This window comes from Rasamsonia byssochlamydoides (genome assembly GCF_041956645.1).
Source record: "Rasamsonia byssochlamydoides strain NRRL 3658 unplaced genomic scaffold VTN77scaffold_9, whole genome shotgun sequence".
Taxonomy (NCBI): Eukaryota; Fungi; Ascomycota; class Eurotiomycetes; order Eurotiales; family Trichocomaceae; genus Rasamsonia; species Rasamsonia byssochlamydoides.
Window position 1 is genome coordinate 317,245 of NW_027192392.1, and position 24,668 is coordinate 341,912.

The 24,668-nt window shown below is 50.7% G+C and overlaps 9 protein-coding genes across 9 annotated transcripts; 5 read left to right on the forward strand and 4 right to left on the reverse strand.

The window, feature by feature from the left end:
- Nucleotides 1-256: 256 nt before the first annotated feature.
- On the reverse strand, nucleotides 257-4,640 carry VTN77DRAFT_9540 (uncharacterized protein; the record flags this gene model as incomplete). The annotated part of the gene is made up of 4 exons (XM_069426159.1): nucleotides 257-388; nucleotides 451-2,956; nucleotides 3,013-3,959; nucleotides 4,020-4,640. 4 exons carry the CDS (start codon nucleotides 4,638-4,640, stop codon nucleotides 257-259), a joined length of 4,206 nt encoding a protein of 1,401 aa, XP_069280662.1.
- A 455-nt stretch (nucleotides 4,641-5,095) lies between these two features.
- On the reverse strand, nucleotides 5,096-5,498 carry VTN77DRAFT_9541 (uncharacterized protein; the record flags this gene model as incomplete). Its single annotated transcript, XM_069426160.1, has 2 exons — nucleotides 5,096-5,335; nucleotides 5,454-5,498. 2 exons carry the CDS (start codon nucleotides 5,496-5,498, stop codon nucleotides 5,096-5,098), a joined length of 285 nt encoding a protein of 94 aa, XP_069280663.1.
- Nucleotides 5,499-6,052: 554 nt separating this feature from the next.
- Nucleotides 6,053-6,982, reverse strand: VTN77DRAFT_9542 (uncharacterized protein; the record flags this gene model as incomplete). The annotated part of the gene is made up of 1 exon (XM_069426161.1): nucleotides 6,053-6,982. One exon carries the CDS (start codon nucleotides 6,980-6,982, stop codon nucleotides 6,053-6,055), a length of 930 nt encoding a protein of 309 aa, XP_069280664.1.
- A 984-nt stretch (nucleotides 6,983-7,966) lies between these two features.
- Nucleotides 7,967-10,075, forward strand: VTN77DRAFT_9543 (uncharacterized protein; the record flags this gene model as incomplete). Its single annotated transcript, XM_069426162.1, has 3 exons — nucleotides 7,967-7,987; nucleotides 8,090-8,933; nucleotides 8,994-10,075. The coding sequence occupies 3 exons, from the start codon at nucleotides 7,967-7,969 to the stop codon at nucleotides 10,073-10,075; spliced, it is 1,947 nt and encodes a 648-aa protein (XP_069280665.1).
- Nucleotides 10,076-11,078: 1,003 nt separating this feature from the next.
- On the forward strand, nucleotides 11,079-11,500 carry VTN77DRAFT_9544 (uncharacterized protein; the record flags this gene model as incomplete). The annotated part of the gene is made up of 3 exons (XM_069426163.1): nucleotides 11,079-11,140; nucleotides 11,191-11,364; nucleotides 11,461-11,500. The coding sequence occupies 3 exons, from the start codon at nucleotides 11,079-11,081 to the stop codon at nucleotides 11,498-11,500; spliced, it is 276 nt and encodes a 91-aa protein (XP_069280666.1).
- Nucleotides 11,501-12,955: 1,455 nt separating this feature from the next.
- VTN77DRAFT_9545 (uncharacterized protein) lies at nucleotides 12,956-13,618 on the forward strand (the record flags this gene model as incomplete). The annotated part of the gene is made up of 4 exons (XM_069426164.1): nucleotides 12,956-12,974; nucleotides 13,104-13,190; nucleotides 13,307-13,442; nucleotides 13,558-13,618. The coding sequence occupies 4 exons, from the start codon at nucleotides 12,956-12,958 to the stop codon at nucleotides 13,616-13,618; spliced, it is 303 nt and encodes a 100-aa protein (XP_069280667.1).
- Nucleotides 13,619-14,468: 850 nt separating this feature from the next.
- Nucleotides 14,469-15,861, reverse strand: VTN77DRAFT_9546 (uncharacterized protein; the record flags this gene model as incomplete). The annotated part of the gene is made up of 3 exons (XM_069426165.1): nucleotides 14,469-14,616; nucleotides 14,673-15,406; nucleotides 15,472-15,861. The coding sequence occupies 3 exons, from the start codon at nucleotides 15,859-15,861 to the stop codon at nucleotides 14,469-14,471; spliced, it is 1,272 nt and encodes a 423-aa protein (XP_069280668.1).
- A 2,193-nt stretch (nucleotides 15,862-18,054) lies between these two features.
- VTN77DRAFT_9547 (uncharacterized protein) lies at nucleotides 18,055-20,292 on the forward strand (the record flags this gene model as incomplete). The annotated part of the gene is made up of 1 exon (XM_069426166.1): nucleotides 18,055-20,292. One exon carries the CDS (start codon nucleotides 18,055-18,057, stop codon nucleotides 20,290-20,292), a length of 2,238 nt encoding a protein of 745 aa, XP_069280669.1.
- A 1,138-nt stretch (nucleotides 20,293-21,430) lies between these two features.
- On the forward strand, nucleotides 21,431-23,988 carry VTN77DRAFT_9548 (uncharacterized protein; the record flags this gene model as incomplete). The annotated part of the gene is made up of 5 exons (XM_069426167.1): nucleotides 21,431-21,505; nucleotides 21,638-21,669; nucleotides 21,744-23,235; nucleotides 23,288-23,602; nucleotides 23,653-23,988. 5 exons carry the CDS (start codon nucleotides 21,431-21,433, stop codon nucleotides 23,986-23,988), a joined length of 2,250 nt encoding a protein of 749 aa, XP_069280670.1.
- Nucleotides 23,989-24,668: the final 680 nt, after the last annotated feature.

The window sequence follows — 24,668 nt, forward strand, 5'->3', positions numbered from 1 at the left end:
ATGTACCCGGGAATCACGTCTGACAGCAGCGGTTGTGAAACAGAAATCCGTCAACAAGAATACCCTAGGAAAGAGAGAAATATCCTCTGAAACCATTGTGCCCCGTCATTAAATGGAGAGTAAAGGAAACAAGGGAAGGTAAAAAGGGGGGAAATAAACAAAAGAGGGGAAAAAAATAAACACAAATGAAATCAGACCTCCATCGACCCAAGGGGAAAACCGTGCTCCAAACAGGAAAACGGAATAGTAAAGCCGATCACATTCCGACTTCAATAGCTTGATTCGTGTAACGAGCCTTCATAAACTCATAACCTTCTGAAATCCCTTTCCACAGGCCTGGAACCAAGTTTTTAAGCCATGCGCAAAGGACCAGAAGTAAGACCGGAATCTGTAGAAAAGCGAATGTTAGCGAGCTCAAGCAAGTCATTAGCAGAGAATGAGGCTTCTTACCCAAAAGAAATAGAGATTGCGATCACTTCCAAGCCCTTTCATCTTTCGTGCCTGCTGCTGTCTCAGTTGTTCTTGTTGTTCACGCGAGATGGACTTGCGGCCAATCCTGATATCCTTGATTTCTTCCTGGACCACGGTCTGCCTGGATGAGCTTGCCTTGGCCTCAAAGTGCTCATCCAGAGCCGCATCCGCGGCAGCCGCGACCAATGATGCTTTCTTGACCTCATGGTCTTCGTCCGTCTCCTTATGCGGGTAAAGCTCCTCATACGCAGGCGGTTCGGAGTTAGCAGCCGCGGAACTGCCTGTCAAGAGATCCCACCAACCCTCCTTAGCTGACCAAGAGGAGCCGGGCCTGTGAGGGACCAAGTTGCTAATGCGCCGCATCATTGGATATGCCTGATAATCAGGTAAAGCCGGCATCGGTGGGAGAGCTGGAAGATTGGGAAACGCTCTCCCAACACTCTGCTGGAATTGATGGATTTGAGTAGCCAGGTGATTGCGCCACGCAACCAAAGCTGCAGGAGGAGAGAAGCTTGAGCTATCTTCCTCCTCTGTGCTGGCTTCAGCCGGCGTATGCACGCTCTCCAATTGGACACTTCCTTCTCTGGACTGAGTGTAGTATAACGATGGTGTTGTATCCTGGTGCATGCTTGACCGCCGTGAGTTAGCCTCGGAGTCAGACTGCTCCGAGTCATCTGAATCATCATCGACAGCATAGTTCAAAGAACCGGATGCCGACGACGTTTCCCAGAATGAGCTCAGAGAAGCAGAACTGCTGGGACGGCGACGTAGAGAAGGTGAAGAGCCAACACTACGAGAGCGATAATGATGAGCAGGAATCAAGGCTGCTTGGTGGGCCGGCAGGGAGGTCGCGAGGTCCGCAGGCGTGAAACCCCGGATGCTTCTAGCCGAGGCATTGGCACCAGCTAATCGCAGACGGTGAACAATGTGAGCATGTCCACTTAATGCGGCCAAATGCATAGGCGTGTGTCCGTTGTTGTCTTGTACGTCGGGGTTTGCGCCTCTAGCAAGCAGTCCAGCCACAAATCGTGTCAGCCCCAAAGAGGAAGCAAAGTGCAGAAGCGTCTGTCCCGCGCTGGAACGCATGTTGTACTTGGGTGCCCGTGGACTTTCATCGAGGTCGATGAATTCAAGGTAGGTGAGCATCTTCGAGTCCAAGTCACTGGTCTGTCCCTGGGCGTTTAGACCAGGCACTTGCCTCTGTCCACCATTTCCGCCTTGCAGGTCATTCTGGACAGCCCAGAGAGTACTTGGGTCGCCGCCCATGATGCGCTGGGCCGTTTGGAAGGCATCCGTGGGATTCCGCAGCTTCTGTCCTAGGATTCCCAGAGCCAGTCGATACATCTGAAGTTCCCGATCATCCACATAGCGGAAGTAATGTTGCTGTTTCGGTATGATCGGTTGTGATTGATGCTGCATCTGGCCAAAAGTTGGATGCTCATGCTTGAAAACGACTGGAACAAGGCCAGGCTGGAGAGCCGGGGGAGTGAGGCAATTCAAGCACTTATCTCCCCAGAAAGTGGTGGTGGTCGCCAGGGTGTCGCCAAAGACGACCTCCATACCCGGATAGAAGCCACTACCTAATAGCGTCACCTCGGTGCCTCCGGTGGTGGAGCCTTCAGCAGGGACGAGTTTATGTATGATCGACGGTAGGCGGTTACCGGGGTTGCTCAACGGAGGCCATATATGATTGGTTGGATTGGGGCCCAGGGTCAGTGACTGATTCGGGTCTGGGAAGTTGTTGCGAGAGGATCCTGGCGGGGTTCCTGGCCGGCTTTGGTGAGTTGAGTTGTGCGCGGACATGAGAGGTTGCTGTGCCAGGTTGTCCAGACTCTGGGGCGGCGGCACAGAATTGAAATAAGGGTTGTTATCATTGCTGTTGGGGGTTGGTGGGCCATTGCCGAACTGACCAGACATGGCCATCGGGGTGACAAATGGTCTGTCAGCCGGGGACAAGAAGGTACGCGAACCGGAAGCGAATTGCGGTCCGTTTCCAGACGCATTTCCGGAGGCAGAGGACTGAGGGCCGTCCAATTTTGTCATAGTCAGCCCTGGGGGCAACTTTCCAGAGCTGCTGTGCTTCCGACGTTTGCTCGAAGGTCCTGGAAAATCAGAAGGCGACGCCTGCCTTGAGAGGTTGCGCGGCGTGAAGGACGAAGTCGAAGCGCCGGAACCTTGAGGGATTCCATAGGGCGTGGGAGTTAGTGGATACTGAGAAGGGAACTGTTGTTGGAGGTCTGTAGAGGACTGAGACACTCTGAAGTCTTGCGGTCCAATGGTGGAGGTATTGGAGGCATCATGACCGGGCCCGGAAACGAACACACCAGCGCCAGGAAGTTGAGTCCCATCGGGCAGGGCAGAACTTGGGGGAGGAGGAGCAGGGGGAGGTGCCGCATGTGTCTTGTGGTCATCTGTAATCATGATGGAATTGGTGATTGCTTGAGCGACGACATTGTCCAAATGGTCCTTGATCGTGAATATGACCCTAGAAACGGTGTCAGTTGCAGAATCCAATGGCCAACAAGAGTCGAAGACACGTACTGGAAACCCAGCTTTTCATTCTGATGCCTACAATAGCACGCTATCCGCATCGGCAGTTCGACCTGCATAGCCCCCCGTGGGACGAACGACACGGTAGACTCTGACATTCCGGGCGGAGAGTTCTTCGGTGGCTCCACCCAGTCCTTGATCTGGTTGGTGTTGAAGACGATGACTCGTTTCTCTTCGTCTTTTTGGAAGAGTTCATCCTCGTCTGGCTTCCTTTGCTTCTTTCTTGACGCGCGCTTGCGCTCACGCTGTATACATCCACTGCAAATTTTCACCTCGCCTCCATCCAAAGGCTTCTCTTCCTCGTCCTGAGACCCTTCCTCAGCCCCGGCGTCCGCACTGGGACGGCGTCGACGGGTCTCACCACGGGCTCTGGCAAATGCTTTGTTGAGTTTCGCCTGATCCTGCATGGCGCTGGTACAGACAAGACTCGTATGTAACTCGAGCATCTCCGGTGAACGCTCCAGATCGGGCTTCGCAAGGAATTTAGGTTTTGAAATGGTATGACTGGGAAGGCGCAGCTTCTTCACACCAGCGGGCAGCGGAAATAGAGTTAATCGGATAGGAATCTGAGTCTCGACTCGGGACTTTAGTGACGTAGGGTGTACTGTTAAGATAGGACGACAATGATTCCGAGAGCTCGAATTGATGCGAGAAGTCGACTGTGCATAATCCGAAACTGACGCAGTCTGTTCGGTCGGCCACTCCGGGCTCCCGGCAACCATTCCGTTATGACCTAAACTCAGACTTGGAGAAAAACTCGAGTTCAGCGGCGATGCACCATTCATTGTGATTCCTCCAAATGTCTCTTCCAGAGCCGACGCGGGCGAGCGTCCGCCCCATTGAGCAGAGGCGGATCGTCCCTGGGGAGACAACATCGAGGTCATTGGAGAGGCTTCCCTGGAACTATTGGAGTGGAATGGGGAGCCTGTAGGTGGAATCTATACATAAATATTGTCAGGATCCATTTGATGAGAATGAACTAAGGATATCGAACTTACGGGGCCTGCCACTTTGGGCTGTGTGAAATGGCCTGCGGAGGTCGATGGACTTCGGACTTGCGTCTTGAAAGATTTCTGGGATTTTGGTGCCGAAGAAGGCTCAGTCTTCAAAGGACTAGGGCTGCTGGCGGCACTGTCAAAGTCGAAAGCCGAGTCCATGACTCGGTTACTCGACTCGATATCTGTATCCATTGAGAATCCATGATCGAGGCCATGCATATCGGTGTCTAAGCTAAACAAGGTGTCCTCCTTTCCAGAGAGCATCTCCCCCAGCCACCCGTCAGACTGGTATTTTATCGCACTCTCACTGTGGGCTGCCGAGCCTACCGACGAGTTGCGCCCATGATCTCTCGGCGATTCCGACGAAGAACCGGGACTCGAGTTCTCCTCAAGAGAATCCGACGGAGAGTCCATCGAGAAGACATGTCGCTGCTGCAAGGGATCTGGACCCTGCAAATGTCTCTTGATGGAGAGTTCGGATGGGGATGCGCACGGCTCGTTGTCCGTCATGGAGGATCGGGAGAACAGATCATCGAATTCTCGACCGGCATTCGTAGTCGAATTCTGGAGGTCATGATTGCTCAAGAAATCGATATCACTATCCTGATAGAGGTTGTCCATGTCGCCATCCAAAACGAGTGGGTCTAAAGCGGGAAAGACTGGTGAGGACGGTGCTTCAGGCGGTCTCATTCTTGCGAGCTAGGAAGCCCAACGAAGCAATGCTGGACGAATTTGCTATTGACTCAATTCCCTTTCTCTGGTCACGTAGCTATATTTTCGTCTGGTCGTTCGATCCGGGTGGGAGGGAACGTGTTATGGGTAGGGAGCACAGAACGAACGCAGGTAGGAGGCATCAAGAGGAGTGGCCTTCTGTCGCAGGAAACTTTCCTGACAATGTCCCTCCGAAATCGAATCGCTCACCCGGGAGAGCTGCTGAGACTCGGACCTCTGGCGGTGCGAAAGGGCGTTGGAAGTGACGAGCGTCGGACGTGCCAGTGCAACAGGAGAAGTGCCGTCCGGCGGTCAGAAGGGCTCAACGTGGGTGCACCACACCCTTCTCCCTGAGGTAGCAAACCTCAAGGTTCTGTCGTGCAGTTTGCTTGTGCGCTGGAAGGTGGATGGTCCCTGGGACTCGGGACTTGAGACGTGGTTGAGGCAAGGACAGGCTTCGCGCGCCGTCTGCCGTCGTCGGGTCGCTTGGCCAATTCCAGGCGGTATGAAACTCTTTTGCGGGCTGAGGCCTGAGTCTCGTGGCCGCTAGACTCGACTAGGCAAGCACGGGGTGCGGAATGGCTTCCCGACTCGGTAGCGGTGAACTGCGGTTCAAGGAGTCGCAAGAAAGAGAGATAACAGAGAAGTGAATAGATATGAGAAGAATTCAGAACAGAGAAAGAGAGAATAAATGAGCAAAAATGTCTGCTCTCACGGTCTCACCATCAGTGGTGCCGGGGACGGAGAGCTATCGATTGTCACCGGCATGATTAGTGAACGGGACAACGCGGGATCCTCTCCGACACGTATGTACATACTATATCTACTGTAGGTTGGCAATCATAATCATAAACAGTCCGAGATCAGATTTAAGGTAGGTGAAAATCTTGCCTATAAACTCTTATCATCTTCTCATGACTATATTGCAGTGCTCTAGGGTTCACTTCTCAAGGTATTGTGTGTATGTGATCCAGAGGACGTATTATTAATCATCAATTATTCTTAATTAATTTGGTACAGCTTTCTGACGACCATGAATGGCAGTCAGTCGTCGAGTCGTTGAAATTCTAATGCTCGATGAATATGCAAAAGTCAATCTGAATGACTTCTGCCACCGGAACTGTCGTGCTGGCTGGTATGGACTACTGTTTGACCCCGCTGCATTCGGTGGCGGTGAAAGGACGGCTTTCAAGGAAAATACAAGACGCAGGACGAGAATATTTCTGCAGAAAAGCTCCTGTTCAGTTGATCAATTGAAGGCTCGAGAGAACAATGAAGCTATCTAGGTACTAATTGATAGGAGTGTCGAAGAAATACGTCGGTTATTCATCTGCCCACTGGGCCATGGCATAGGCAATCAGGTCACTCATCAGTCTACCACCTGCAGAGACATCGTGACTGCTATTGTCGTCGAGGTCGTCGAAGATAGTACAGCCATCGACTCTTTCACTGCAGTCCTTCTCGCTGCCACTGCAGACGCCGACGATCTTCGGGACCCCCGCCACATATCCCCACATTGGACCGCCAGACCAACCTGCAGATGCATAGATATCGGACTCCAGCTCATGACCTTTATCAAAGTGCAAGTCGACGTTATTGAGATGGATATCTGAGCGAAGCATTTGGGCACGGCCACCTAGGGAATCGGCTGGGTAACCCGAACTTCGCCATGACCGCAGCATGTACTCCTTAGGTTCTGCCCACCACCGGGTCCCCATCCAGCCCGCGGTCTCCCCCAGAGGCTCGCAGAGGTGGCAAACGATGTAGTCGATCCCTGTGACATTCGACGTGTTCCTAACCCCTCGACATCGGGAAACAAACGATCCGCCATAGGGCTCGTTGCCGTATCTGTACCCCGGTGCGAATCGCATCCATCGGGTCTGGTTGAATCCCCAGGGAAAGCAGTGGCTCGCTGTGAGTATGAGGTTGCTCCCCACTAAGGAAGCCGTGCACCACCCTCCATTATCTCCTTGAAATCTTTTGAAATCGACACGACCAATGGTGCTCCAGGGGTAGGCATTGGTGTTCAGGATCTCGTCGCGAAAGTATAATCCGGTACGGTTCGGATTGGCCAAAGATAGGTTCTTTGCATCAGCTGCCGACCACGGTTTGATACGCCCGTCCATGCTGAATGGGATATGTTCTGGAATGTAACCGAATGTGCCCCCCGAATCTCCCTCTGTCTTCTCCATCCATGCCAAGTTCCAGAACGGCGTTTCTTCCAGTCTCTTCAGGCTTATTGGATCGAGCATCTCCGATTCTAAAGACGGTTGTCCACGACAAGAGTATTTGCCGAAATTCGAGTACTGTGACGGGGCACTTGAAGCATAATGGAACAAAAAAGAAAGCAGAAACACTATGAATAGCAGGTCCATCGTAAAGACTTATTCCGATGGACAGGAGTGGATACGAAGGACGGTCCCTATCAGACATTGATGGAGAGCTGGCATCTGCATTACCTGCAGGGAGGAATTGTTTCTTCTGAGTCGAAAAGACAGCAAGCCAGTGGATTAGCAATCCGAAGAGTTCCTGCCGATCATCGTTCCTTCCTCAAGTTTTGACTTCGATGTTATAGCCGTTCACGGAAGGAACTTTTCGGATTCCTCTAAGTTGGCGACTCCTTTGCTCCTTCCATAACCAGATGTACACTCTAAGTAGGTCAACAGTGCAAGTTTCTTAAGACTTCCACTGTACTAAACAGGTCTGCAGATTGAGATGCTGGTTCTGCGTGGCAGACTCATGGTGGTCAGAAAAGACGTTGGCTCTTGACCAGTGAGACAGCATGCAATCATCAAAGCTACAAAAGATGCTCTGCGCTGGCTTCTAAGTGAGCGTACCTGGTTGATGGATCTTTCGATGACCTTTCTGTTCTTTTGGACCAGGTATCCTTTAACATCTTTCGGTTGGAAGATGTCCAAATCTGCCTTCAAGATTGTGGCTGCGGCATAACTCGTCAGTTCAATGCTGAAATGGCATTTCTTCTATAGAGAGGATGATCTGATAACAAGCTGCTGCAGAATGTTATGATGATTGGCCCTTGTAGGCGGATTCAACATCATGCCGCCTTTCACCGCCTTGGCAGTATCACATCAGGGCAGAACTAGCTGCCAGTATTGAGCCTCATCTCTCCATGGTTGAATGACGGACTCAACACTGCTGGCTTGTCGAGTGTTGAATCTTTCCAGATTTGCTATCATCTCCAGTTTTTTCGGTCTTTTGTGTGAACATCTCCAAGCATGTTCAAGAAGAAACCCAATGTGCGTACACCTTACCCCGCGCTGCCCCTCACTCGAAGAAATTATTCTTGTCTTTGAGGGCAATACAGACAAGCAGTCAGTTTCTAATTATTGACCGGCCAGATCAAAACCCTTTCGCCTCTTCGATCTTCTGACCGTCGTAAAATTGCCGATCAGATCATCCAAGATTACAAGATCGACATAGCTACAACAGACGCCAGCAAAAATGACGACACATCAAATCAGACGTCCGGGAATCTCACCGCGATACGCAACTCTCTCCTCCCTGAAAACTCGCTCTCTGCGCGGTTTACGACGACAGTAGGCCCAGAACTCCGCGAAGTCCAGGGCACTGTCTATGTCGGAGCGCATCCTGAGACCCCCGGGGAAGAACGCATTTTGTGGTTCAAATTAGAACACGGTCCTGGAGCAGATGGGCGCATCTATCCAACAGTCTATTCGTTATGGCATAACCCGCGTCTTGTGCCTCTCTTGCACACACCGGGGTTGGTCATGCGGAAGCTCTTCGGTGGCGCAGATTTGATGACGCCAGGTCTCGCGAATGGTCCTCCATTCCCCGCAGGAGCTGTCAAGGGATCTACAGTGGCAGTGGCTAGCTTGGATAAACCGACAGTGCCGGTATTTGTTGGGGTCTGTGAGATCGACGTGGCGGGGCTTGGTGAGGTCCAAGGAGCGAAGGGCCATGCAGTGCGAGGCGTACACTGGGAAGGAGATGAGCTTTGGGCTTGGAGTTCATCGTCGAGACCTGGACAGCCATCCCCAGAGTTTCTGGAGGGATGGGATCAGGAAGTTAACGACATCGAAGAGGGTGTCGATGAGCTGACATTGGAAGAAAAACAGCGCGAGGAGAAGCTAGACGAGCAAGGAGGTGTGTCTCTAAGTGAGAGTCCCGAACAACAGCCCGAAAGTGTGCCTATTGAGCCGGAAAAGGAGCCAACAACGAAAGGTATGAGCATCTTCCTGATCCAGAATCAATGCATTAGGCTCACACCTCTGGCGACTTCAGAAATTGAAGAGGCCTTTGTGAATGCCTTTTTGTATTCCTTGTACCAACACAAAAAGGAAAATCCATCCTCTCCGAACCACGGATTGTCCCTTCCCATCCAGCCATCTGCCTTAATTTCTAGCCTCATCACGCCATATCTTCCAATCTATTCGCCGCAACAAGCCCAATACTACCAGATCAAGAAGACGAGTTGGAAAAACGTCAAGAAGTTTATCAAGCATCTGGACAAAGAACGGCTCGTCAAGTCGAAAGATCGCAGTGGACAGGAAACCGTCATAGTAGACGTTGATTTCAACAACCAAAAGGTCGAGCAGTTCGTTCCATACAAACTTCCATCGAAGAATGCCATTGAAAATGCCGGAAAACCGGCTTCTGGCAAACAGAAACCGGCAGAGGATGGCGTTGACCCATCTGTCGGCCAGACACTCACGGTCCAAGTGCTTTACCGGCCAACGGGGAAACTGACACCCACCCTGTTCCCGGCACTCTCGCACTCGGACCCGAAGAATTACTACAAGTATTCAGAGGTATCGAGTCAACTGGACAACTATCTCACTTCGCAGGACCCTCCACTTGTGTCTGAAGAGAACCGTCGTATCGTCAAACTCGATCCTTTTCTTGCCAATACTGTCTTCACATCTTCCTCTCCGGACGATACAGCCACCCTAGCCCGAGGCGAGGTGACTCGCGATGGTCTTCTCAAACGCATCATCTCGGATCCTTCTCTGTTGGCGCCTTTCCATGCCATCCTGAAACCCAACCAGACTCTCGCGGATGTCAAGCCCAAAGCTGGCGCCGCTCCTAAAGTCACGGTGACCATTGAGCGGCGCGCTTCCAACAAGACCGTGACGAAGGTCACTGGAGTGGAGGTCTTCGGGATCGCCCCCAGCTTTCTGGCCGAAGAACTGCAAAAGAAGTGCGCGTCGAGCACGAGTGTGGCCCAGGCCGTTGGGGCGCCCAAGGGTGTGATGGAGATCCTCGTCCAGGGAGATCAGCGAAACGCTGTGGAGACAGCTCTTGGTAGGCGAGGAGTGCGATCGCAATGGATCGATGTTGTGGACAAGGCGAAGAAGAAAAAATAAGCCAGTCTGGCGGTCAACCTGAGGAATATGCCTGAGGAATATGTACTTGTATATAACTTTGTTTCCATTTGTGGTAATTACACTATTTCGGGCTGAAGACCATGATGATTCGGATTTTGTAGGAGTATCAAATGACACATAATTATGACTGTGACTATGCCCATGGTTAATTGATCGAGGTCGACGCTGTCATTTATTATTGTTATTCTTCTATTTATAGAACGGTTTTTCAGTCTATGCACGCTCTCAACAGTCTAAACATACATTGTGCCATCTTTATATATAAGGGGCCTAGTGAATCATAATTCTACGTTGACCCCATAGCCTTAAACCATCTGGTGTCATTGAATGACGCCATCAAATATTGATGTTTTTGAAATATTATCATTCCCTGCGATACGACGTCTAGGTATCTCTGTCCTGTGCCTACGGGACGGGCCGGACCTAGTCTAATATGTAATATTATGGATGGAGTCTGACCTGCAGGTGCAGGATGATAATGTCAGAAAACAAGTCACCGACACTTGAATGCAAAATGCACCGACAGGCAAGGCAGTCGGTAAAAGTTGGGAATCTGTGGAAACGAGCAGTGATGTGTACTTTGCCCGTTGCCCTTGGTCATCGCTGTCGGTCGGGTGCAAAGTGCTGGAAGCACCTCATCCCGATCAAAGGAGAGGCCAACTTGAACTACTTCCTATATGATCGATCGAAGCCTGCACTTTGCACTTGTGAAACCTGCGTCCCTGAGCCTTTACCATTCTCGCCTATCATAGTTGATAGCCTTGCAGAAGCATAAAGAGATCGCCATCATCGTCCATCATTTCATTTGGCTTCAAATCACAGACGCAGCTATTTGCCTTTTTTTTTTCTTTTTCATCCGCCGGTTCTACCAGGTTTCACTGGAAATATTATTTTTCAGATTGGGGAGATAATTGCTTCTAAGTAACTGCAATGCCAAAGGATCGGGACAAGGTCAGGGAGGAAATTCGAAGGCTCTACGAAGATGAAAACAAGAACCCTTACCGAGGTAATGAGGCACATGAAGGGGAAGGACTTTTGTGCATCGTGAGTCCCATCAGTCCATTTCGAATACGAACGCTCTAATACAGTGATAGAGAGCGCTCCTACAAGACCCAGCTGCGGAGATGGGGTTATATGAAATCCAACACGGAGAATTTCACTGAAAGACGTCCCATGCAGCGACAGACAGCCGGAGCCCAAGTCCTCCCGGGAGTCGGATCTTTCTCTCCCACCATTGCAAACCGATTTGTCTTTGAGTGCGTTGTATGGTACAAGTTTCACCTCCTGCACTTTTGCTCTGATAGCTGCCGGATTCGCTGTATCCCAGTAACAGCATGGCGTTGATGCTGACTACTAGTCCCCAGCCAATCTGCATTCTCATCGTCCGGAGTTGTGGACGTTTGAACCGGTCTCCGACACCAGCGTGGGCCAGTTGAATAATCACTTTCTTAGACAAAGTCTAAAAGCATTCAATCTGCGGTTGCCCGAACAAGGCTCCTCAGGCTTGAATGTGAAGGACATTAATGGGAGAATCAAGCTGCATCAAGCAGTGATGGATAGAAGAGAAGATTCAGTAAGATCGCTGTTGGTCAGGGGCGCTGCTGTCAATATCAAAGATCAGGCTGGTAAGGAGCCGCTGCATTTCGCCATCTTGGGGAAATTCGATAACATGGCCGAGCTTGTGATCCGATATGGCTGATTACGACGCCAAAGACAACAATGGAAGATCCCCTCTGCACATGGCTGTGTTCTCTTGAGTCTATATTGTCTGTTCTCCTCCGGAACCTCGGCCAACGTTTTCTGCAAAGACAACCAGGGTGATACGCCCCTTCATCTGCGTCGAAGAATTTACTCATCGATCCATATCTTCTCCTGTCCAGATGCTACTGAAGGCGGAAGCAGATCCCAATATTTTTAACAAGGCTGGAGTTTCATTTCATAAGGCACTATGTCTCATTGAAAGGGGATACAATTATAAAACCTTGGAGCTCTTCTTCGAGTCTCAAATGAATGTCTCCTTGCGGACCAGAGACGACAGGCTTCCTTTCGACATATTCCTGAAGAAATCTGCCGGAGAGTGGTCTTTCAAGGACAGTGGCAACACATGCTTCAAAACTTTTCTTAAGCAATGGCTGATCCAGATACCGAGCTAAAGTCAGGCAAGTCACTGCTCTGCGAGTGTTTGCTATCGAAATGCCAGTCATACGGGGGGAGCGATGACTAAGACTTGGCCAACGAGATATTGGATCGGCCTGCGCGATTGCGGCAAGGATACTGCGTGACTGTTGCATATTAGGTGTAGAAGTCGAATCTCATTGTATTGATTATTATTTCGGCCGAAAAAGGTGCCATGACACCACCTGACTAGGTAGCCCGCCAACAGCGTAGCATTATACAAGGAGTTAATACACAGCAGCATGTTCTCGCTATAGATCAATTGCCCCTACAGAGAAATCCCATTTTCTGTCTTTTCTCGTCATTAGAACATTGAAGAATGACAAGTGCACCCACTGTCTGTTTGAGTACCTTAGTACTTACTGTATGTACTACTGTACTCTGTATATCGGCAAACACTCCGAACCCACAGCGGGGTTTCTCCGCGTACGTAGGGGGGCGCCCCGCATGAGATCGATCCTCTTTCCCTCAAGTACGGAGTAAATAATATTATTTTATTAATATTGAGAAAGAATTAACTGGTCTGTATCTTTTCTCTGCTGTCAATTTCTGTCTCAGTTCCAGTCCTTTGTTTGTCGTTGAACGAATATTCCCTTCTCCTTCTCCTCCTCCACCTTCTTGTTCTTCTTCGAGATTGAGTACTGTACTGTCCTGTACTGTATATCCATCGCTCTTACGCCCAGAATGCCCGTCTATCACATCGGTAAGAAGCAAGCAAGCTCACTAAATATCCAATATCCAATATCCCTAAAACAGCGCAATACATCGATATGTACACAATATATACGATATATAAAAGGACCAAATAGCTCATTTAATTTATCTTCTACAGTTCTCTTCCGTCTCAAACCCGGCGTGACTCAAGCGCAACTAGCGCACTGGTCACAGGTGAGCAAGGCCATGGTTGGGAAGATTCCTGGTATGTATCATCCCGGAACTTCTATCTAGCTACTGCACTGTACATACATACATACAGTACAGATAGGGTTGCTAACGCTCTACAATGGCAATGGACTAACTACTGCGTCACAACAGGCCTCATCTCCCTACACACCAACCCCCCGCTCCCAATCTCTGTCCCTCGAGCAAAAGGCTTCGATATGGGTCTCGTCGCTGTGCTGGAGTCGCCGGAGCATGTGGCGGGGTATGCGACGCATCCGGCGCATTTGGAGTATGTATACCTAATCACCTACCACATATGTACACCACAGCGTACTTTTCTTTCTTTCTTTCTCTGATGTAATCGCTAATGGAAAAATCACTCTTGTGTTATTTGTTATATTCAGGGTGCACAAGATTCGCGAAGAGCTCTGCGAAGATACCCTGGCTTATGACTTGGAGTTTTGATGAGACATAGATTAGATTTAAGATACCTACTAGGTAGGTTAGGCGCTTGCTTATAGGAATAGGGTGAAGGGTAAATACAGCTACAGCGTTAGTGTCACGGTTACGGTTATGGACCAGAGGGATATCATACACCTGGGATATCTATCTGTCTGGAATTCCTGAATCTGGTAGACTAGGTAGACAACTAGGCAGACTAAATCTTATTGAATTAGATCAGTCTCAAATCAACTTCAACTTCGACCTGAACTCAACCTCATCCTCTCCGGTCGAGGGCCGGTCGAGGGCCGGTCGAGGTCTATTTCAATTCGACTATCTACTGTACCTAATCTGTCTGAGGAGCTTTGTTTGCTTGCTTGTTTGTTTGGAGTTAAAAGTACAATACAGTGGCCCCATCCAAACTCAAGAAGAAGAAAGAAAAAAGAAAAGTAAGTAGAAACAAATCTGGGGTAGGTATGTTAGTATGCGACTGTGACTGTGACTGCAAAAATTGCACACGGTGTGTTGCAGATAAACTGACCTGATATCACAGTTCAAGTAAATCAGGAGAAACCACCCAAGGAGAAGAAGGAAGAATTGATATGGTATGGTTCGGGAGGAAAAACCCACATCCAGACACTTAGTCCCTTCGAGACCCCACCGGGTACAGGCTGTGACAGACCAATCCACCAACACGGAGTGTCAAAATAGAATGACATGAATAAGAAGAAACACCACGATCAATCAACCAGGACGTAACGCCGTGAGATGTTCGGTAGCCCATGCAATATCTGAGCGAGATGCAAAAAGAAAAAAAATAGTAGAGTTTTCAAGTTTTCAAGCGCCAAAACTTCTTTCTGTTATGAAGGAATATTCATCCTTGCTTCACATCCACCTTCTTAGCCGGGTGCTCGTTAGCAGTACCGTTGGTGGTCGCCTGACCATCCTCTTCACGAGCTCGCTTCTGTCCCGCGGAAGCTGAAGTCTTATCATCGGCAGTGCTCTGAACAACGGGAACGCCCCTATAAAGCAGGTCAGTATGCAAGTTGAAAAAAAGTCAAAAACTACAGATACATACCGAGCATCCTTCTGAATTTCCCGGCGCCCCCGGTTGTTACCATTGTCTCGACCTCCCTTCTGGAATCCCTTCTTTTGATCCTCTGCCCGCCGCTCCCTCCAGTCACGGTCGTCCTTGTGGCGGTCACCACGGCCTCGACCACGGAAAGACCGGCTGGCGGAGGGTTTGATGCGACCCGCCTCGATTTCCTTGACCTTTTCGTCACAGTACTCCTTCTTGCTCTTAATGATCAGCTCCTGTCCCTTCCACTTGGGTTTGGGGTCCAGGGCAAGGAATTTCTTCTGGGTCTCTTCCGAGTCAAACTCCACGAAGACGCTGCCCTTGAAGATCTTATCGTGGGTACGACGGAGACGGACGGCATTCGTTGGGCCGTAAGGGGCAAAGAAGGCCTCGATGTCAAACTGAGTGCTTGGTTCCTCGGGACCAAAACCCTTGGCATAAATGCTTCGGCTCATGGCCTTGTCCTCGAAAACCTTAACAACACTCGGATCCGGGTTTTCATTGACGGATTCAGGCAGGGGAACCTTGCGGCGCACTTTGGTGTCATTGTCGGTAAGTTCAAGGGTCTCGGAGGATTTCAGAGCCTCGACGATGGCACTGAAAGGTTGGAAGCGGCGCATGCGCTTGAAGGAGTGGATAAGAGTGAGGTCGACCGGGCGATTGGCACTGCCTCCCACTTTGGAGAGAAGAAATTTGTCCATAGGAAGGTTGGAATCAGAGAAGTAGAATTCCACCTGGGAAAATGGGTCTGTTAGAAGTTCGGTCTCGACGGCTCGACCCGGCTCGCAATAAAACTCACCTGCTTTCTGATAGCTTCGGGATCACTGGATGGCTCTTGAGAAGTCAAGTCGGATTTGATGTTATTGCGGTAGTTGGGACGGCCTTTGGGACGGGATTCTCGCTGCTGATCCTTCGAATCGGCCTTCGACTCCTCCTTCTTCTCCGATTCTTTCCCCAGCTTGGCAGCCTCTGCGACGATGCGGGCTTCCTCTGCAGCCTCATCTGCAGCAGCACCGTTGGCGACGGATTCCTTTTTCTCTTCAGAGTCTGGTTTCTCGTCCGACTTGGCGGGCTCCGTCGCTTTCTTCTCCTCCTCTGCTTTCAATTCCGCCAGGACATTTTGCACGTCTTTTTCCGCCTCAGCGTTAGGGCCAGAACCGGCGCTGGCAGTTTTCACCTCTTCAGACATAGCGAAGAACTTGCTACGTTATGCAGGAAGAGGATACGATTGAATCGAGTGGTGAAAATACGCGTTTTGCGCAAGCCCCACCAAATCGCCGCGAGCCGAAATGGCACGTGAGTTTGACCTGAGACCGTAAGAGAGTAAGCTCGTGGGAATTTAATATCCCGAGATCAGAAGCATAGGCATACAAGTCGCGCAGACAGAAAGCTGAAGTGCGGTGCGACGTGAAGTCGAGTTCGTCGAGTTCGGCACTGGTGGAGCTAGGAAGGGGGCGAAGTCGCCTTGACAAGGAGATTGAACTCGGGCAAGACTAAGATTGGCTTTCAATGCGAATTAAACAATATGGGGGATCTCAGTCCCGAGAATATCTGCTCGAATCCCAGAAGCAGTGAGGCTTGCTCACGACGAGAAGAGTGTGGGAAGGGAAATTTTACTGCTCGGTCGGGAGAAGATAGCACAATTGAGGCGTGGCGGGGGAAATTTTCAGAAGAAAGAAGGCGGAGCTCCTGACCTGCCAATCAGAGATTAGTTCTGACCTAGCTCCCGCTGCCAGGCGGTACAACAATAGATCAAAAACGCTGAATATGGGTATAAAGATGGTTGACTCGAACGGAGAGAAATGCCTTTGCGTGATATCGAATCGGACGAGAACTTTTCAATACCAAGTTTGCCAGCAACGGAAGATACCTGATTCTATCGGAGGCAGGAGGACGGGAGAGGTCCACGGGCATTCACTGCGCAGGTGCACTCCTTATCAGACTAGCTTAAAGGAGCTAGTTCACTGCCGATTAGGGTTCGACCCTACGTCCGATAGTGTTGACAGCAGGCCTGGACGGAGAGAAAAGAAGATAATGTCGCTTAAAATAAAAGATCTACAAATTTTGGGGATATTTACCAAAATATTGTCTTACTCTTAACATGCTTGTGTGACAATTGAGAAGTACAAGTGCCAATTGGACAGAACAGTTGTTCTAAACAGGATTAGTGTTGTGTCTAAGACGTGCTGCGATCTCGAGCACGTAAGGCAATTCCTTTCGTCTCGACGTTAAGTGTGCTTTATTCACTTAAATACTCTTTTAGCGCCATTAAATGTAGATCGATTCGATACCCCACGTACCTGTTTGTCCCTTTTGACGCCACTGACTTGGTGCAACGCCCGACCAACTCTGAATTTATGTATGTACATGTCTGTTAGATCTGGAAATATCACTTGACAATATTGTAGTAGTATAATTGCTGCTTCTGTACGTTTTCTCTTATAAATATTACAATATCAGAAGCATTTTCTTGACGTCTTCCTAGCGTCCAAGAGGATCGATATCGATGTCTTTAAGTGGGACTGAAAGCTGCTTTCCATTTTTGGAAGCTGAACAAAAAAAAACACATCCAAAGGCAGCATCATCCTTCAGACCACATGACTGGTCAGGGCCACACCTTCCGTTTTAGGAACGACTGAACACTTTTGTGTGCCAAGGTGCTCCCAGACTGCAAGATGTCGTTTCCGTCGCCTGGAGTGCTCCGACGCGTCTTCTCTCGCAGTTTCCTCCAAGCTCCTTTGATACACACAACAGCCTCATCTTGTATCAGATTACAAACACGTTATTTTCAGCCTGGCATCTCCATCGATTCTGCATCTCCAGAAGCTCAGCATCTTCATTTTCATCTCGACGTCTCCTCCAGCTTGCGATCTACAACTCCCGCGTTATTGAATTTCTGAACCACTGGACCATCGTCTCATATGAACTTTGTCACTGACACCAAGGACGTTTGAAGGTTGACTTGTGAGAAGAATTATAGATGGTCGCTTAAGCACTATAACGCTTCACCGTAAATGTTTCTTTAGACTCAAGCGGATTGGAGACATGGGATTAACCATCATGAGAGAGTATGACAACGGCATCCCGCCGATCACAGCACCATGGTCTGCAGCAGATGTGAGTTGACATGACGACCATGTGGGAAACTTCTCTCTCTGATAGCCTCTACAGATTATCTATGTTGCAGTCATCGCTCCAGTCATGTTGGCTGCCTTCCTTGAGTGGTTCCTCTGGCTTGCTGCATTCCTCTACTGTCTTGTCAAAGTTTTCCAAAAAGCTGAACACTGGAGCATCCGAGTTCTTTCAGTTGTGATGATGGTCCTCTTTACAGCTTTCCGGTAAGATTGCATAAGATTATCCGTGGAACAAATGCTGATCAGCCATGCCTGTATTCAGAGGAATCTTCCTGCCAGTCATGGTTGTCACGCTTCCCTTACCTGCGAGGATCACACAATACTTTCCGGATCGGATGGTTTGGTTTTTGCAGTGGTTTGCCTTCTATACCTTTGCCATCCTTCTGATTGTGCCATGGATCTTTTGCGTATTCAGGGTGGTCACCAGTACGGTGGGGCGGACGAAACGAATCAAGGAAGTCCTGGATGATCGAGTCGCTCCAAAAACGGTCATTGTCATGCCAGTTTACAAGGAAGAACCGGCTGTATTGATCAAGGCGATCAATTCGGTTGTCGACTGTGATTATCCAGCGTCCTGCATCCACGTCTTCTTGTCCTACGACGGAAGTCAAGTTGATGAGTTGTATCTCAAGGTCGCTAAGCAGCTTGGGATTCCAGACGACTTGGAGGAACATCAATATCCCCAAAGCATCGACGTCGTCTACAAATCCGCCCGAATCACTGTCAGTCGTTTCAAACACGGCGGAAAGCGACACTGTCAGAAACAGACTTTCAAGCTTATCGACCGGATATATGCCGAGTACCTCAAGCGGCATGACAACCTCTTCGTTCTCTTCATCGATTCCGACTGCATCCTGGACAGAGTCTGCCTCCAGAATTTCATGTACGACATGGAGCTGAAACCGGGCAGCAAGCACGATATGCTTGCGATGACAGGGGTTATCACGTCAACGACCGAGAAGAATTCACTGATAACAATCTTGCAAGACATGGAGTATATCCATGGACAGCTGTTCGAGCGCTCCGTGGAGTCCGGTTGTGGCGCAGTTACCTGTCTTCCTGGCGCCTTGACGATCCTGCGGTTCTCAGCGTTTCGCAAGATGGCTAAATATTACTTTGCAGACAAAGCAGAACAGTGCGAGGACCTCTTCGACTACGGCAAGTGTCATCTGGGCGAGGATCGCTGGCTCACGCACCTCTTCATGATTGGAGCCCCCAAAAGATACCAGATCCAGATGTGCACAAGCGCCTTCTGCAAAACGGAAGCTGTGCAGACATTCCGCAGTCTGCTGAAGCAACGCCGTCGGTGGTTTCTCGGCTTCATCACCAACGAAGTATGCATGTTGACCGATATACGACTTTGGAAGCGATACCCGATCCTGTGCACGATTCGTTTCATGCAGAACACCATCCGGACAACCGCTCTCCTCTTCTTCATCATGGTCATTTCAGTTCTCACCACGTCCAACAGGATCCAGAACCTGCCTATCGGATTCATTGCGGTCTCGCTGGGACTGAATTACCTGCTGATGCTCTACTTCGGCCTAGTGCTAAGGAGGTTCAAGGCCTGGCTCTACCCGTTGATGTTTCTGCTCAACCCATTCTTCAATTGGTTATACATGGTTTATGGCATCTTCACCGCAGGGCAGCGTACCTGGGGTGGACCCAGGGCGGATGCTGCGAAGGCAGACGAGAAGACCACGCCTCGAGAAGCGGTTGAGCAAGCTGAGGCCCAAGGAGACGAGTTAAATGTGGATATTGAGACATTCAGAGCCGAGTATGATTCAGCGGCGCCGGTGCCAATCCACCCCGCGGAGAGCGTCGAAGGTCGTTTCGCTAGGATGGGTCACTCATCAGAGGGCTACTATATGGGACCGAACGGGTCAGGCATCACCTTGGTCCCCCTCATCCCTCCAGGACTTCAAGTGCCTCGGCTTCCGCTCCATCCTCGAGCCTCGTTTGACTCCATAGTCACAGCCGGATCGGGCACCAACTCGATCAGCTTGCCACGCCGCGTGGAGAGCCTCATGAGTGAGGAGGAACAGAGAAAGCTATACTTTGCCCGTCAGGCACAGCGGTCATCATTCAACGAGTCGGGTGAGGCAGATAGTGCCAAGAGCATGCTGTGGATGGCATCATCACGGAAAAGCAGCATCAGCTCGGCGGAGAGGCTGAGCTCGAGCCCGCAGGTATCGCCAACCTTGGCGGCAATGCGACCGGCTGAAGCCATGGCGGTGCCGTCCCGAGCCTCTGACATCGTCTTGGACCCATGGAAGTTGCTACACCCCTTGCAACCCACGCGGAGCCCGTTGGGAAGAAACAGCCCTCAACACGCATACTGGGATGAGGAGGACGAGGACGTCAACCCCAGAGCGTCCCTGACTGGCGAGGTGGGTTCCGCAAGTCCAAGTAACCCGCCGAATAAACCCGAGAAAAAGCGTCGTCGGTTGATGAAGAGGTACAGAAGGCCAGAAGATCAGGTCTAGACGAGATATCATGCAGCGGAGGGATCTAGTAGGAAGGAGGCCATACTAGTCGATCATTGGCTACGTCAATACCCAGGAGTGAGGGGGCGGAGAGGTTACTTAGCACAGGAATACTTAATGTCTAATTGGCTAATGGAGTGATGGTGGCAGGATCTTTTGTTGTTGCTGTTCTTCTTATTGTTGTTGTTTTTCTTTTTTAGCCACCTACCTCCACTTTACGCCTCTCTTTCTCCTTTAATGGGGCATCTGCTTCATTTTTATACGCATGTACAGCATCAGTCTTATGTTTTCATCCTTTTCTCTAGAAACGTACGCAATTAGAGCCTCCAATGGAAATATTTGAAGCTTAGGATGTATGTCAGAAGCACAGGTACAGAAGCACAGGTATGTACGTCATGGCGTCGAGGGGCACTGGAGCTTGGCGTCAGCGGGGCCCGCAGTCCGGGAAGATCCTGACGAATCGTTGCGGTCAGTGCATGCTTCCACCAAGTCCTACCGTGGACAGTGGGCAAAGGAACCGTGAGGGAAGAGGAAGTCATTCTTTCTATCCGCTCTTTCTAATTGATTAGTTTTTCGGTTGGCGACAAAGGGGCCTTGGCTGCAGTACCCGATTTCTGTTGTAGTGATCAGAATAGGAGAGCGGTGAAGACTGCACGTGCATTCTGCCGGGTCTTTGCACGGGCGGTGTGTGGAGGGAAAGATCCAGGAGGAGCCAGAAGGTTCGATCGCCAAACGAAGAACACGGCGATCAATGCAAAGCTTGGCTTTAGGTTCAGCATGGTCAACAGCCAGCATTCACCTGTCGCTTTGTTGGAGTCATTAAAATATCATTATTCTTTTTCCTCTCCCATCTCTCCATCTTTTCCCCTGTTCAACCGTCTTCATCATTGTGTGTGACTTTTTTTTCTTTTGCCCACTTTTGCCTACCTTCGAGTGGTGTCCGCTCGACGAACGGGAGCAATCCACGCCAGACCCGTCACTAACTCCACCAGCCTTGGCCGCGCTGTGCAAAATCCTCCCCTCCACCGTCTGCGCCAGGCCTTCCTCCCCTCTTCCTCCCTTTCACGCCTGATCTTTTCCTTTCCTCCCATCGAAGACCGTCACGGATCACCGTTGATCGCACAGATCTTCTTGCACGATGAGCGTCGTCGGTATTGATCTGGGTACCCAGAGCACCAAAATCGGTGTGGCCCGGAATAAGGGTATCGATATCGTACGTGCCCTGCCCCTCCCCGCCCCTCCATCTTCCGCCTGAGGCGTCGAAGCTTGCAATCGTCCCCAGAGCAGCACCTTTTTGGAAAGGCATGAATGTGACTGACATTTTTAATTTTTTGTACTCTTACAGATTACAAATGAGGTCTCCAACCGGTCCACTCCGTAAGTCGAACGCTCCTCTGATCGTCGGAGAAATATTCTGAAAAGCGGGTTACTGACACGATCCTCTCACGCAGAACTCTCGTTGGATTCGGTCCCAAGAGCAGATATCTCGGCGAGGCGGCCAAGACGCAGGAGATCTCAAACCTCAAAAACACCGTCAGCGGCTTCAAGCGCCTTGTGGGCCGCTCTTTTTCAGACCCCGATGTGCAGATCGAGCAGGAGTTCAGCACCGCCCCCTTCATTGACTTGAACGGCCAGGTCGGTGTCGATGTCTCCTACCTGGGCAAGAGGGAGCAATTCAGTGCGACCCAGCTGGTCGCCATGTACTTGAACAAGATCAAGCAGATCGCCGCGCGGGAAACGAAGCTGCCTGTCTCCGACGTCGTCATCAGCGTTCCCGCCTGGTTCACCGACGTCCAGCGCAGAGCCCTTTGTGATGCCGCTGAAATTGCTGGCCTGAAGCTCCTCCGACTGATCAATGACACCACCGCCATCGCCCTCGGCTACGGTATCACCAAGCTGGATCTCCCCAGCGCCGAGGAGAAGCCCCGGAGAGTCGTCTTTGTGGACATTGGGCACAGCAACTACACGGCGTCCTTGGTGGAATTCCGCAAAGGCGAGCTCAACGTCCGGGCGACGGCATGGGACCGCCATTTCGGTGGCCGCAACTTCGACAAGGCGCTTGTTGACCATTTCGCCGACGAGTTCAAGGAGAAATTCAAGGTCGACATCCGCACCAGCCCCAAGGCCTGGGCCCGCACGCTCGCCGCGGCTGAAAAGTTGAAGAAGGTTCTCTCGGCGAACCCAGCCGCGCCCATGAACATTGAGTCGCTCATGGAGGACACCGACGTGCGCGCCCTTGTGAAGCGGGAGGAGCTGGAAGAGATGGTCCGGCCTCTTCTGGAGCGCCTGACCGTGCCCCTCGAGCAGATCCTTGCCGAAACGAAGCTCAAGCCCGAGGATATCGACAGTATTGAAATGGTGGGTGGCTGCACGCGTGTGCCCATCATCAAGGAGACCATCAGCAAGTTCTTCGGAAAGCCGCTCTCCTTCACGCTGAACCAGGACGAGGCCATCGCCCGCGGTTGCGCCTTCAGTTGTGCCATCCTGTCGCCGGTGTTCCGCGTACGCGACTTCTCCGTCCACGACATCGTCAACTACCCGATTGAGTTTACCTGGGAGCAGTCGCCGGACATCCCGGACGAAGACACAAGCCTGACGGTGTTCAACAAGGGCAATGTCCTGCCCTCGACCAAGATTCTGACCTTCTATCGCAAGCAGCCGTTTGACTTGGAAGCTCGCTACTCCAAGCCTGAGATGCTGCCCGGCAATGTGAACCCCTGGATCGGGCGCTTCTCGATCAAGGGTGTCAAGGCCGATGCGAACAACGACTTTATGATCTGCAAGCTCAAGGCGCGCCTCAACTTGCACGGCATCCTCAATGTGGAATCCGGATACTACGTCGAGGACGTGGAGGTGGAGGAGCCGGTTCCGGAAGAGGAACAACAAAAGGAAAAGGAGAAGGAGAAGGAGAAGGAGAAGGAGGGTGAGAAGAAGGATGGTGATGTATGTTTTCTCTCATTCACTTGTAGTGGGACACTTGCTGACAGCTCACCAGCCTATGGAGACTGATACTCCCAACGGCACCGCGGAGCAGCCTAAGAAGACCCGCAAGGTCAAGAAACAGGTCCGCAAGGGTGAACTGCCTATCTCTGTGGGCACGGCTTCTCTCGACCAGGCTACCAAGGATGCCTGGACCGAGAAAGAAAACGCCATGATGATGGAGGACAAACTGGTGCAGGAGACGGATGAGAAGAAGAACGAACTGGAATCTCACATCTACGAGCTCCGTGACAAGATCGACACCACCTACGCCGAGTTTGCCAGTGAGGAGGAGAAGGAGAAGCTGCGAGCGAAGCTGACCGAGATGGAGGTGAGTGATTCGCATTTCGACAATTTGGCCTTGTTGCTAACAGGCTACAGGACTGGCTCTACGAGGAGGGTGAAGACACCACCAAGGCCGTGTACATGTCCAAGCTGGAGGAGATCCGCTTCATCGCCGGACCCATCATCCAGCGGTACATGGACAAGATCGAGGCCGAGCGCCAGGCCGCCCTGAAGGCAGCGGAAGAGGAGGCGGCCAGGAAGCGGGCGGAAGAAGAGGCCAAGCGGAAGGCCGAGGAGGAAGCCAAGAAGGCGGAGGAGGAAGCGAAGAAGCAGGCTGAAGGCGAGGCCGCGGACACGGAGATGAAGGATGCACCGCCGGCCACCGAAGAGGAGCAGAAGACGGAGCAGGGCGAGGAAGAGAAGAAGGAGTGAGCCAAAATAGACATAATGCTAACGCATGCTCAACGGTTGCTCGAGACGTGTGTGTGTGTGCTTCTAATGACATTGGTCCGGGCGGGTGGCGCAAGATCAGATCTTATCTTTCCTTGTCATGACATGACGTGACACATCATGATGTAGAGCCTTTATTTGATTTGAAGAATTTCGCGCTTTTTCCCCTTCATTGCTTTAATCGTTCTTCTGGTTGTCCTTGGCCAGCTCTTCAACCAGGCGAGTTAGATATGCATGCACCGGCAGCCAGCGCACGAGTCACGACTGATGATGTGGTGATGATGACGGTGACGGTGATGGTGACGATGATAGCGATGGAAACGTGCATGCAAATGATAGTGATAGATGGGTATAGCCATTGATTGGGTTTGTTTATTTTATTAGATCTTTTTCTTTCCTTTTTAGAATAATTCAAATGAGAAAGAAATCACATTGATAATGCGGACATTCGACGAGGTTGAATATACGTAGGTGGATACGTATCAACCATACCATCTTCAAACTGACCGTCCTTGACTTCGACTTAGTTAAGGCCCTGTATTTATTCTAATATTATTATTAATATCATTAATTATTTTCAGGAGAGAGGTACTAGGTTATAGGTAGATACCCGGCTAGGCTGGTCCTCCGCATAAAGTCGGCCGGTACCCAGCTGGGAACTT